Below are 14624 nucleotides of genomic sequence, written 5' to 3' on the forward strand. Positions count from 1 at the left end.
AAGGATACTAAGGAGATAAAATCAGACATTATCCAATCTCTGTGGCTCTGTTTCTCATAGGCTATATATATTTGCAGAGACCATAAAATACTCTCAAGAAAATGTTTGGCATAATCCTTCAACATCCTGTGTAGGCAAATGGTTCCATAGAATTATGTATTTAGAATGGGAACATATCTGAACTGACAAGATCATCAAGCACCTGTGTGACAGATAGATCACATGAATAGTCACAAATTCTTGAGTGAAAAAGGCCAGAACTCAAAATACACTTATTTTATCACGGTATATTAAGGGCTGAATCACTAGCTACGTTAGTACCCCAACACTGATTGACAGAACAAATATGCTTATAACCATTCATAATGTGCTAAATGGCAAAATAGCCTGCTAGGCAGGAGCTTTCCATGATTTCTGTCACAATGATGCAAAATATTTTAGCTGAAGATACAATGTGCCTTGTTTGATGTAGACCAGTTATCTTAGCTTTATGTAGCTAGGTCAATGCAAAATAGAATGTCTCATGGTCACGTCACTTTCCATACAATATCTCTTGTAATCGGCTGTGAGACAGCAGCCTGCTCTCTGGATGTACATTGGTGTTTATTCATGCATGTGTCGTTGTAATTTCAAAACTGATTACTTTCATGTACACCTGACTTATCCCTACAAGTGGCCTAAGTGCTACACCTGTCTATTCACCTCCTCCCCCCCTCTAATCAGGGCCCAAAAAGACCTTCCATTTCAGACAACACTTCACCTGCATATCAGCTGGGGTCATCTTTTGTGTCTGGTGCTCTCATGTGGCCTCCTCTACATTTGATGAAACTTGTCATAAATGGGGGACCGCTTACCTCTGCTCCATCTGCCAAAAGCGGAACTTCCCGGTAGCCAAACATTTTAATTCCGATTCCCATTCTCATTCTGACATGTTGTTCCATAGCCTCCTCTTGTGCCAAGATGAGGCCACCCTCAGGGTGGAGGAGCCACACCTTATATTCCATGTAGGTAGCCTCTAATCTGATGGCATAAATATCAAATTCTCCTTCCAGTATTTTTTACCTCCCCTTCCCCCTCCCCTCTTCTTCTATTCTCCACTCTGGCCTTTTAACTCTTCTCACTTGCCTATCACTTTCCCCTTGGTCCCCTCCTCCTTTCTTCTATGGTCCACTCTCCTCTCCTATCAGATTCCTTCTTCTCCAGCCCCTCACCTTTCCCACCCACTTGACTTCACCTATCACCGTCTAGCTAGCCTCCTTCCCCTCCCCCCTCCCCACCTTTTTATTCTGGTGTCTTCTCTCTTCCATTTCATTCCCAAAGAAAGGTCTCGGCCTGAAACATCATTTCCAGAGATGATGCCTGACCTGCTGAGTTCCTCTAGCATTTTGCGTGTGTTGCTTTGGACTTGCAGCATCTGCAGACTTCCTTGTATTTATGTACTGCTGGAAGGTGTTATAATTGAATGACCTGAGGTTCTGATTTTAATAATGGCTGCCACTCCTCATTTATCCCAACACTGGGACTGCAAATTAAGTTCTCTTAAATATGTTCAGCTCAAGATTGAGGAGGAAAGTACATAATCCCATGCGTACACTGTAATTTGAGTTTACACATCTTGGTGAGCAATTTCTCTTCTGTACAGCACAAGCCATTGTGCCCTGTGGAGTGTTACATAAATTGGCATTTCAGACGCAGTTAACTAATCCCATTTATTGTTTTTTTGTTCCGAAATTCTGGAAATACATTTAGGCAGATCAGTCAATGCCTAAAGTGGGACAAGAGTACCATTTTTGTCAGAGAAACTTGTTGTTTGAGACTTATCCATTGTATACAGTGGAAACCATAATAAATATTCTTCAGTCAACACACACAAAATGCTGGTGGAACTCGGCAGGTCAGGCAGCATCTATGAAAATGAATAAACAGTTGACGTTTTGAGCCAGGACCTTCATCAGGACTGAAAAGGAAGGGAAGGAGGATGGCTTGAAGGTGTGGGAAAGGTAAAGGGCTGGAGAAGACAATATCTGATTGGAGAAGAGATTGGACCATGGGAGAAAGAGAAGAAGGAGGGCTACCGGAGGGAGGTGATGGGGGGTGAGGAGAAGAGGTAAAAGGCCAGAATGTGGAAGGGGGAGGGGTAAAGAAAAAAAAAAGAGAAAAAAGTTGTGTTCCTTCCTTCAGGAATATGAGCTGTTGCTCCTCCACCCTGAGAGTGGCCTCTTCATGATTGAAGAGGAGGCCATGGACTGACATGTCTGAATGGGAGTGGTGATAGGATTTTAAATGGTTGACCACTAGAAAATTTTGCTTTTGGCAGGTGGAGCAGAGGTGCTCAACAAAGCACCATAGTTTACCTCAGGTCTCACCATTGTAGAGGAGGCCACATCGGGAGCACTGGATACAATAGACCACCCCAACAGATTTGCAAGTGAAGTGTTGCCTCACCTGGAAGGACTGCATGGGGCCTTGAATATTGGTTCAGATGTAACATTTTTCCTGCTTGCTGGGAAATGTGATATGAGGGGGTTAGTGGGGAGGAGCAAATGGACAATGGATTACGGAGGGAGTGATCCCTGCAGAAAGTGAAGAGTGGGGTTGGGGGGGAAGTAAAGGTGAGTTTGGTGGTAGGATCCCATTGAAGATGACAGAAGTTGTGGGGAATTGTATGTTTGATGTGGAGGCTCATGGGGTGGTAGGTAAGGACAACAGAAACTCCAATTCAGTTAATATTAAAGTGCATTTGAGTAACCTATTGTGTTAAATTTACAAGGTGCAACTGCTAAAATGCTTCAGGAGAATGATGATTTTGATGAACTTCTTGCTCGGAAGGAACAGGAATGGAAGAGCTTACAAACACAACGTATCCAATCATTGGTTACTGCACTTCAAGACACACAAGTAAAACTCAAAGATGAACAAGAAAAATTTAACATACTGAAAGAAGATTTTATGTTCAATCTAAGAGTACTTGAGGAGCGGGACCGGGATCTGGAACATTATGATGCCATGTTTGCTCAGTTAAAAGTAACTGAAAGTTGCAAACAAGCAGAGATCAGTGAGCTACAAATTGAAATTGACAAGTTGCAAAATGTTGTTGCAAAAGAGATGAAAACACGGGAAGAACTACAGTTCCAGTACCAGCAGCAATTAAAGACACATCAACTGGAAATAGAGAAAATTCGCAGGTATGGTCAGTGGATTGAAAACTGTATGTTGTATCAACACACATAAAAGTTGCTGGTGAACGCAGCAGGCCAGGCAGCATCTCTAGGAAGAGGTGCAGTCGACGTTTCAGGCCGAGACCCTTCGTCAGGACTAACTGAAGGAAGAGTGAGTAAGGGATTTGAAAGTTGGAGGGGGAGGGGGAGATCCAAAATGATAGGAGAAGACAGGAGGGGGAGGGATGGAGCCAAGAGCTGGACAGGTGATAGGCAAAAGGGATACGAGAGGATCATGGGACAGGAGGTCCGGGAAGAAAGACAAGGGGGGGTGCACCCAGAGGATGGGCAAGGGGTATATTCAGAGGGACAGAGGGAGAAAAAGGAGAGTGAGAGAAAGAACGTGTGTATAAAAATAAGTAACAGATGGGGTACGAGGGGGAGGTGGGGCATTAGCGGAAGTTAGAGAAGTCGATGTTCATGCCATCAGGTTGGAGGCTACCCAGACGGAATATAAGGTGTTGTTCCTCCAACCTGAGTGTGGCTTCATCTTTACAGTAGAGGAGGCTGTGGATAGGCATGTCAGAATGGGAATGGGATGTGGAATTAAAATGTGTGGCCACTGGGAGATCCTGCTTTCTCTGGCGGACAGAGCGTAGATGTTCGGCAAAGCGGTCTCCCAGTCTGCGTCGGGTCTCGCCAATATATAAAAGGCCTCATCGGCAGCACCGGACGCAGTATATCACCCCAGCCGACTCACAGGTGAAGTGTTGCCTCACCTGGAAGGACTGTTTGGCGCCCTGAATGGTGGTAACACTTCCTCCCTTACCACCATTCAGGGCCCCAAACAGTCCTTCCAGGTGAGGCATCACTTCACCTGTGAGTCGACTGGGGTGATATACTGCGTCCGGTGCTCCCGATGTGGCCTTTTATATATTGGCGAGACCCGACGCAGACTGGGAGACCGCTTTGCCGAACATCTACGCTCTGTCCGCCAGAGAAAGCAGGATCTCCCAGTGGCCACACATTTTAATTCCACATCCCATTCCCATTCTGACATGCCTATCCACAGCCTCCTCTACTGTAAAGATGAAGCCACACTCAGGTTGGAGGAACAACACCTTATATTCCGTCTGGGTAGCCTCCAACCTGATGGCATGAACATTGACTTCTCTAACTTCCGCTAATGCCCCACCTCCCCCTCGTACCCCATCTGTTACTTATTTTTATACACACATTCTTTCTCTCACTCTCTTTTTTCTCCCTCTGTCCCTCTGAATATACCCCTTGCCCATCCTCTGGGTGCCCCCCCTCTTGTCTTTCTTCCCGGACCTCCTGTCCCATGATCCTCTCGTATCCCTTTTGCCTATCACCTGTCCAGCTCTTGGCTCCATCCCTCCCCCTCCTGTCTTCTCCTATCATTTTGAATCTCCCCCTCCCCCTCCAACTTTCAAATCCTTTACTCACTCTTCCTTCAGTTAGTCCTGACGAAGGGTCTCGGCCTGAAACGTCGACTGCACCTCTTCCTAGAGATGCTGCCTGGCCTGCTGTGTTCACCAGCAACTTTTATGTGTGTTGCTTGAATTTCCAGCATCTGCAGAATTCCTGTTGTTTGCTGTACGTTGTATGGTTTGTTTACTGATGATGCAGGAGAGGTATTAGTTTAACAGATTTCATACAAAATGGAAATTACTATTTGTGTTATTTGGGGGTTGCTACTAAGTAAATGTATCTGGCAAAATTGAAATTAAAATGTTATGGTTCAGCAAATGCTCCTGTTTGAAATGATTAATCTACTATATTATTTAAATGTTCACGCTACCCTTCTACTTGAAATTGTAGTGACACAGACTTCCTTTTACTTCATTAGTGCTGTCAGCTTGAATAATAAATGCCAAGGAACAATTATAACACAAAATATGAACAGATGTCAACAGTTCATTTTGCTGATACCAGATAGGTTGGATCCACAACATGATATTAATAATTGTATAGACCTTTCTACAACATAATAGGAGCTGAAGGACAGACATTTAAAATCACTAATGTAATTTTAATTGGGGAATGGAAATCTGTTGTGGAATTACAGAAAGCAAAAATAATGTCTAATAGTGTTTCTTTGTGTAATGTGCAAAGCAACAACACTATGCTTAAATGAATAGTGGTGTTTAAGGAAAGTACTGCTTTCAACTGCTTTTTCCCTCATCAATTTTCTTCACTACATTAGTGAAGATATTGATTACTTTCTAGGATTAGGTTGTGTGGATATTTATTGCTCTCCAGAATCCACGAGTGACCTTGTCTGCCTTTTGAGTGTCTACAGAACACAATATGAGCACTTTGTGTAAAGTGAATCAAGTCTAAATGGATTTCTTCCCCCTCCCCCATAATTTTGGGACAACGTCTCAGCTAAAATTAGTCAGCTTAAATTGTGGATTGAATTTAGGGTCTTAATCATATTTGACCTACAGACTGCTCAGCAGGTCAAATATGACTAGTTCAGTAAACATTTTAATTATTTGTCTCTGGATGGTAATATATATTTCTGATCCAAGTTTTGATTTTAAAAATGCAGTCAGAGTTCACACATTGAATTGGGTGTCATCTTTAACCTGCACAACTACAAAATCTGTGTGTTTGAATTAGCTTTCAGAATTTGTTTAACAGGATTAGGCTGTGTACTTTAAAAAAAAACAAAATAATTTGTCAGTCTTAACTGGTGTTTTCTCTATTTCCAATGGAGTTCAAAAGACTCTAAAATTAATGGTCAGCAGGAGGAGTATACAAAACTAAAACAGGAGCTTGAGCGCAAAGTACAAGAAGTGGAGGGACAGCTTGCTTTGCAAAAACAGGTATGGCAAGCAGTATTTACTATTAAACCTTTTTAAGGCTTAAAACATTAATTGTTGCATGTTTTGTTATATTGATGTATGGGTTAATGCAGCGGTCCCCAACCACCGGGCTGCGGACCGGTACCGGGCCGCAAGGCATGCGCTACCGGGCCGTGAGGAAACGATATGATTTGGCGATATGAGTCAGCTGCACCTTTCCTCATTCCCTGTCACGCCCACTGTTGAGCTTGAACACACGTGAAGTCATTACGCACGCGTCATCCATTTCAGCGCGGGAAGGAGATCAACTCCTCGAGCTTGCAAATGACGGCAGGCTGAAAAGTTTGTTTGACATAACATCTCTGCCGGCATTCTGGATCAAAGTCAAGGCTAAAAATCCTGAGATAGCCACGAAAGCACTGAAAACATTGCTTCCATTTCCAACATATCTCTGCAATGAATGCAACGAAAACCGAATTGTGGAATAGACTGGACATAAGGAACCCCCTTCGAGTATCGCTGTCTCCCATCACCCCTCGATAGGACTGTCTTGTTGCAGGAAAATAAGCCCAGGGCTCCCACTGATTCAGCAATATTGGTGCGTTGCAATGATTTTATATATTCATACGAGGAAAATATGCGCTGTGTGTTTGATATCCAAACGTTACTTAAAATGTTATGATGCTATTATAAGTGACTTATATAACCATATAACAATTACAACATGGAAGCAGGCGATCTCGCCCCTTCTAGTCCGTGCCGAACGTTACTCTCACCTAGTCCCACCGACCTGCACTCAGCCCATAACCCTCCATTCCTTTCCTGTCCATATACCGATCCAATTTTTCTTTAAATGATAATATCGAACCTGCCTCTACCACTTCTACTGGAAGTTCGTTCAACACTTCAAGCTCCCTTGTCCTCCCCTGATAATTGACTTATCACTATATTCATGGGAGGAAAATATGCACTGTGTTTAATATTAAATTCGTTAGATAAACCCTTTTAGAAACAAAATTGAGTGTATTAGCCACTTATCACCTATATTCCGGTCGTGATTAACACACCCCACCACCCGCCCCCCGCCACTGCCAACAGAATCGGCAAAAACAATTTTTAAGAAGTCAGCACGTAAACGCATGCGCAAGTTACGTATGCGCACTGGTGCCCGCGCAAGGCTTCATGGTCATTGTAGTCTTTCTCGGGGTAAACCCAACGTATTTGACTGCTACTCTTGTACGTTGGCAACCCTAAACCCCCCCCCCCCCCCGGTCGGCCAGTCCGCAAGAATATTGTCAATATGAAACCGGTCCGCAGTATGAAAAAGGTTGGGGACCCCTGGGTTATTGGGTTAATTGGCCACTATAAATTGTCTCAAGTGTGTGGGTAAGTGGTAAAATCAGTGGTCAGTTAATGCAAATGTAGGGACATCAGTTTACAGAGAAAATTAGTGGAGAATAGGACTGCTCTATGAGTCAGCATCAGTGAACAAGAAATGGCCTGCTTTTTACATTGTATGGAAATGTGATTACCAGCAAGATGTGATATCTGTCACTTTGGTGCGGGTGCAGGGGCTTGCTAAATCTTGGCAGCCAGTGTTGATATTCACTTCTTGTTTAATACAGTCGGCCCTCCTTATCCGCGAGTTCCGCATGCGCGAATTCAACCAACCGCGAATCGAGAAAACCCGGAAGTGCTCTTCCAGCACTTATTGTTCGAGCATGTACAGATTTTTTTTTCTTGTCATTATTCCCTAAACAATGCAGTATAACAACTATTTTACATAGTATTTACATTGTATTAGGTATTAGAAGTAATCTAGAGATGATTTAAAGTATACGGGAGGATGTGCGTAGGTTATCATGGATCGAGATCGAAAAAAACGGAAGTTCTCTTACTAAGAAATCGGAACAGGTACATCTGGTATTATTTAGTGTCAGTTAGTCAAACGTTTGTCTTAGTATATAGTATATGTTTTACCTTTCTATGCATATAAAACACATAAGAAATGTATGTTTCAGCGCCGGGTTTGGGAACAGAAGTTCCCGACTTCGATCCAGTGACAGACCGTTCTGGAGCATGCTCTCCATCTGTGCCGGGTTGATGTGGAGAATCAAAAACCCAAAACCCCAAAACCCAATAACTAAACCACTGCGTTGCTTAGTAATAATTATAGCTTTCATCGGGACAGGGCCTTTCTCACTTTATTCTTTAAAATTGTTCCAATCGTTGACCAACTGTAGCCTAACGCTTTCCCAATGACCGATGGCATTTCACCTCTTTCTGATGGCTTTATTATTTCCACTTTATTTTCAATCATGATCATGATTATTTTTGCGAACAGAAACACTGCGGATTCAGAGCTCCGCCACCAGATCCTAATGTCCACCACTCTGAGGCAGGTTAGATAAGGTCCAGTGTTCCGCTGGGTCCTAAGGTCCACCCATTGAGACAGGTTGAGCGAGGGACTTGAGCATCCGCGTTTTTTGGTATCCGTGAGAGGTCCCGGAACCAATCTCTCGCGGATAAGGAGGGCTGACTATTTTATTGGCAGTCCTGGTGGTTTTTGCAGCAGGTCCTTTCTTAATAACTGCCTTGATCATACCTACAGCTACCACCTTGGAAAATTCTTCTGTTACTGTGGCAGCTGTTGTAATTGATCTCCTGCAATTATTCATTCACTCAGAGGGTCAGTTGAAGGAACTCCTCCTTCATAGTTCAAAATCTGTGGTCTATTTTCCACTCAAGATTTGAGGAAAAAATTCTACTCTGGAACCCAGGTTCTAAACACTCAATTTATGGATATCTGTATTTCTGAATAAGCTTTCACAATATTATTAAATTCAAATATCCAACATTAAGTACTTACCTTCATTTCCATGAATGCCAGAACTACTTTTTTTTCTCTCTCTCTCTCTCTCTCTCTCTCTCTCTCTCTCTCTCTCTCTCTCTCTCTCTCTCTCTCTCTCTCTCTCTCTCTCTCTCTCTCTCTCTCTCTCTCTCTCTCTCTCTCTCTCTCTCTCTCTCTCTCTCTCTCTCTCTCTCTCTCTCTCTCTCTCTCTCTCTCTCTCTCTCTCTCTCCTTTTAGTAATTGCTTTTTTTAAAAAGCAATCTTATATGGTTTTGATGCCGTTCACTACTATTTTGTGGAAGTGTTGAAATCATCATTACAATACTTTGGAGGTATAGTTACCCATATCAGGTGATTTTGTGTTTTTTCAAACTTGTGATCCTCTGTAAAAAGGGAAAGGAACCTCTTTGTAACTAGCGACAGCCTGTATTGTCTGCTGCTGTTCCTCGGATGAGGTTAAATTGAAATTCATTTGCTGCTTTGAAAAAATATTTAAAAATAATGGTGCTATTCTGAAGTAAAACTTAAGTTCTCCCTTGTATCCTGGTTGATGCTTACTACTCAATCAACTTTACTAAAACATATTGCTAATTAGTATTGCATTGCTGCTTATGATGTCTTGCTTAAATTGACGACCACAATTTACTATAGTAAACAATTCAAAAAATGCTTTCTTTGGCTGCAAAGTACTTTGGAAACCCAAAAGTTGTAGAAGTGCACCTTTCTTTTTACTGTTACTGATTGGCTGGGACTATGCAGCCAGGTAGTGTTTTTACCAGGTAAGAGAGTATTTATGAATGATCTGAATGCTATCTTGGGCATCTGTGATGAAGAGTCATTTTTTTATCAATTAAGTGCAGACTTATCTAACCTGAAATTAAGAATACAGAAGTTAGTAGAAATTTAGAAGGCTTTTGTGAATGTAAATTGTTAATGTCAGTTGTTAATTTTAAATAAGAAATTAATATGTTTTAATGAACATACTAACAAGCAGAAGAATTAAGAGGAGGAGTAGGCTATTTGGCCTGGCCATCTTGCTCCAGAATTGTAACTCATCTGCTTGGCATTTCTGCCTGCTTCTGCTAACCATTTACCACGTACTTATTAATAGTTATCCATTAAAAAAAATTCAAATTCTCTGCATCCACTGCCCTTTTAAGGAAGAGTTCTAAAATCATCTCCGTTTTAAATGAGTGGTGTCTTATTTTCAAAGAGTAGCCATGGTTCAAGATTCTCTCACAAGAGTAAACATCTTATCCACATCTATCCTATCAAGATCCCACAGGAGACACAAGATGCATGGAGGCCAATTGGTTGGACCGACAGTGGACGGTTTTAACTATGGCTGCCTCTTGTTTCAGCTTCTGTCTGTACTTTGGCACCAGAAAAATGGAGGATTCAACTGATTTTTCCAAATGGAGAATGAAGGAGTGCTTTGTAGGTGTTGCGGAAGGGAGAGTAGCAGTGGTCGAGTAAGCTATCTCCCCGAGTGCTCACCTGGATGTGTTGGCAAAACTTCAGAGAGACTTTAGTCAGCAACGCTCTATTAATGTCACCGGCAACGATGAAGGCTGCCTCTGACTGTGCCTCCAGGGTGCTGATGGTCTTATACAGTTCATTGCGAGCCAGGTCGGTATCAGCCTGTGGCGGAATATACACAGCTGTGATAATAACAGCCATGAACTCCCTAGGCAGCCAGAAAGGTCTACACAGCTGCTCCAGGTACTCCAGATCCGGGGATCAAAAGGATTTGAGTGCATGCATGTTCCGGGGGTCGCACCAGGCATTATTGACCATGAAGCATACCCCACCTCCTTTACTCTTCCCGGAACAGGGAGAACCCAGAGGGCTCGATGGCATGATCCGGCATCTCCTCCATCAGCCAGGTCTCCACGAAACACAGAATGCTACATTCCTTTGTTTCTCGCTGATAGGAGATTTTGCCTCTCAGTTCGCATGGCAAATTGTCCAGCTGAATGTTAGCCAGGAGTATGCTAGGCAGTGGTGGCCGACTAGCACGCCATCTCAACCTCACCAGAATGCTGGCCCTTCTCCCTCGCCTCCGACGCCACTTCTGAGGTAGCAGCAGTGTCGGAGGTGAATCTCCTATTGATCGCTCAAGTGGGGATCCCAGTGTAAAGATGGCACGTAGTGGGTAAATGCCGTGTTCAGGAAAGTCAGTCTATCGTATCTGATGTGACTATCAGCTACTTGAACAAGAAATACTAAGGAAATCACAGAAATCAAAAGTATACTGTAGATTTGAAATGGAGCTTGCAACACGACTGACATACACAGCACCATCTTGATCATGATATTTCGGTAAATCAGATCACTTGGCTGTCCTTTGCCATATAATTGAAGTTGCTTGAAGCAGGTGGGTACCTCAGACTGCCAAAATGAGAGGATAAATTTCTCAGTGAACATTTCAGCCAGTTGATCAGCACAGGTTTTTAGTACTTCGCCAGGTAACCCAGTGAAGCCAGATGCATTTCATGGATTCATCCTCCTGAAAGCTGCCTACATGTTGGCCTCAGAGCCTGAAATCACAAGATCATCTTGGGCTGTAGGAGTTCATGATGGTTCCTCCAGGTTTTGACATTCAAAGCAAGCATAAAAGGCTTTGAGCTCATTTGGAAGTGAAGCCCTGTTATCACATATATTGCTTGATTTAACTCTATAAGAGTTGGTAGTTTTCAAGCCCTGACACAACTGTCGAGCATCCTTCATTGATTCAAGTTTAGTCCAGAATTGTTACTCTGCCCACGGGATGGCCCATGGACCATACCTGAACCTCTTGTAAATTTCGTGGTCACCAGACTTGAATGCCTCTGACTTGGTCCTCAGCAGATTGCAGATCTCATGGTTCATCCAGGGCTTCTGGTTGGGGAAGGCTGAATGATTTTGTGAGGACACACTCATCTGTAATGGTTTTTATGAAGTCCGTGACACCCATGGTGTATTCGTTCAGATCCACAGATGAGTCCTTGAACACAGCCTAGTCCACCGATCTAAAGCAATCCCATAACCACTTCTCTTCCTCCCATGACCACCTCTTTGTTGTGCTAATCTCTGGAGTTTTGCTCTTTAATCTCTGCTTGTTTGCAGGGAGGAGAAGAACAGCTAAGTGAGCCAAGTGGTAACCTGCTTCAATGACTATTGTCCAGCACCACTTATATTCACAGTGATGAAATGTTTTGAGAAGTTGATGGTAAAACATATCAACCCCTGCCTGAGAAGTCACATGGATCAGCTCCATTTTCCCTACTGGATCAAAAGGTCAACAACAGGTGCTATCTCACTGGCTCTTCACTCAACCTTGGACCATCTAGACAGCAAAGATGCAAACATAAGGATGCTATTTGTCAACTACAGTTCTGCATTCAAGACCAGCATCCACTCAAAACTAATCAATAAGCTTCAAGAGTTTGGCCTCAATAACTCCTTGTGCAATTGGATCCTTAGTCTCCTCACTTGCAGACCCCATTCAGTTCAGATTGGCAACAACACTTCCTCCATGATCTGCATCAGCACAGGTGCACCACAAGGCTGTGTGCTTAGCTCCCATTGCTATATTCATGTTTGCTGACTACTCCACTGTCGTAGGCTGAATCAAAGGTGGTGACGAATCAGCAAAGAGGAGGGAGATACAAATTCTGACTGAGTGATGCCATAACAACAACCTCTTAAACAATTGCAGCAAGGCCAAGGAACTAATTATTGACTTCTGGAGGAGGAAACCAGAAGTCCACAAGCCAGGATGTGCTCATAGAAGTGGTCCCACAATTTAGGACGGGTCTCTCTAATGTGCAGGAGGCTGTATCGGGAGCACTGGATGCAACGGATTCATAGGTGAGGTGTTGCCTCACTTGGAAGGACTGTTTGGGGCCATGGTTGGAGGTGAGGGAGGAGGTGAATGGACAGGTGTTGCACTTTGGCTGCTTGCAGGGATAAGTGCCAGGAGGGAGATCAGGTGCATGTGACGAATGGACAAGGGAATCACAGAGGGAACAATGTCTGTGAAAAGCAGAAAGTGGGGGTGGGGTGGGGTGGGGCAGGGGAGGAGGTAAAGATGTGTTTAGACCATAAGACGTAGGAGCAGAATGAGGCCCATCAATTCTGTTTTGCCATTTTGGCAACAAATTCCACAGATTCAACACTCTGGCTAATGAAATTCCTCCTCATCTCAGTTCTCAACCCTGTATTTTGAGGATGTCCACTGTGGTCTTAGACTCCCCCACCATAGGAAGCATTCTCTCCACATTCACTCTATTGAACCCTTTCAATATTCGATAGGTTCAATGAGATCCCCTTCATTCTTTTGAATTCCAGTGAGTACACGTCCAGAGCCATCGAACACCACTCATATGATAAGCCTTTCAATATCAGAATCATTTTTGTGAAACTCCTTTGAACCTTTTCCAATGTCAGCACATCCTATTTTAGATAAGGGGCCCAAAACTGCTCATAATACTCCACTTGAGGCCTTACCAATGCCTTATAAAGCCTCAGCATTACATCCTTGCTTTATGTTCTAGTCCTTTCAAAATGAATGTGAATATTGCATTTGCCTTCCTCACCACTGACTCAACCTGCAAATTAACCTTTAGGGAATTCTCCACAAGGACTCCCAAGTCCCTTTACGCCTCAAATTTTTGAATCTTTTCTCCATTTAGAGAATAGTCTATATTTTACTACTTCTACCAAAGTGCATGCCATACACATCCCAACACTGTAATCCATCTGCCACTTCTTTTTCCGTCCTCCTAACCTAAATTGTCCTTTTGCAGCATCCCTGTTCCTCCACCTATCTTCATATCATCCGCAAACTTGACCACAAAGCTATCAATTCTGTCATCCAAATCATTGAGGTATAACATAAAAGGAAGCAGTCGCAACACAGACCTCAGTGGTGCACCACTAGTCACCTGCAGCCAATCAGAAAAGCTCCCTTTATTCCCACTCTTTGCCTCCTGCAAATCAGCCACTGCTTTATCCATGCTAGTAACTTTCCTGTAATACTTCGGGCTCTAAACTTGTTAAGCAGCCTCATGTGTGGCACCTTGTCAGAAGCCTTCTGAAAATCCAAGTACACAACATCCACCGATTCTCCTTTGTCTATCCTGCTTGTTATACCTTCAAAGAATTCAAACCAATTAGTCAGGCAAGAGTTTTGCTTAAGGAAACCATGAAGACTTCAGCATACTTTATCATGTGCCTCCAAGTACCACAAACCACATCCTTAGTAATTGACTCCAACATCTTCCCAAACTCTGAGGTGAGACTAACTGGCCTATCAATTGTTTTCTGCTGTCTGTCTCCTGTCTTGAAGTGGGGAGTGACATTTGCAGTTTTCCAGTCATCTGGATCCATCCTGGAGCCCGTTGATTCCTGAAGGATCATTATTAATGCCTCCACAATCTCATCAGCCACCTCCTTCAGAACCCTGGGGCGTAGATCATCTTGACCAGGTGACTTATCTACGTGCAGACCATTTAGTTTCCCAAGCACCTTCTCCCTAGTAATGGCAACTTCATTTACTTCTGCCCCCCTGACATTCTTGAACTTCTGGCATACTGCTAGGGTCTTTCTCAGCAAAATACTTATTCAGTTTTTTCGCCTCTTCCTTGTCCCCCATTACTTCCTCTCCAGCATTATTTTCGAGCGGTCCAATATCTACTATCACCGCCCTCCCCCCCTTTACACTTCATACATCTGAAGAAACTCTTGGTATCCTCTTTACGCTTCGTATTCCCTCTTTTCCTTCTTTAGGTCTTTTTTTAG

At 43.3% G+C, this 14624-nt stretch overlaps 1 protein-coding gene across 9 annotated transcripts in view; it reads left to right on the plus strand.

The window, feature by feature from the left end:
- Positions 1-14624, plus strand: part of ccdc57 (coiled-coil domain containing 57) — a 185161-nt gene that overhangs the window by 27771 nt on the left and 142766 nt on the right. For 8 of the 9 annotated variants that reach the window (XR_010021297.1, XM_063074415.1, XM_063074418.1 and 5 more), the window contains exons 2-3: positions 2771-3185; positions 5902-6010. Coding sequence is in view for 7 of the 9 variants with exons in the window: in XM_063074415.1 (XP_062930485.1) it covers positions 2785-3185; positions 5902-6010 (510 nt within the window). In the remaining 2 variants the exon portion in view is untranslated. Of the gene's footprint in view, positions 1-2770; positions 3186-5901; positions 6011-14624 lie in introns of those variants that run through there. The other variant, XM_063074422.1, reaches the window with a different exon arrangement.

Source organism: Mobula hypostoma, chromosome 22 (assembly GCF_963921235.1).
Source record: "Mobula hypostoma chromosome 22, sMobHyp1.1, whole genome shotgun sequence".
NCBI lineage: Eukaryota > Metazoa > Chordata > Chondrichthyes > Myliobatiformes > Myliobatidae > Mobula > Mobula hypostoma.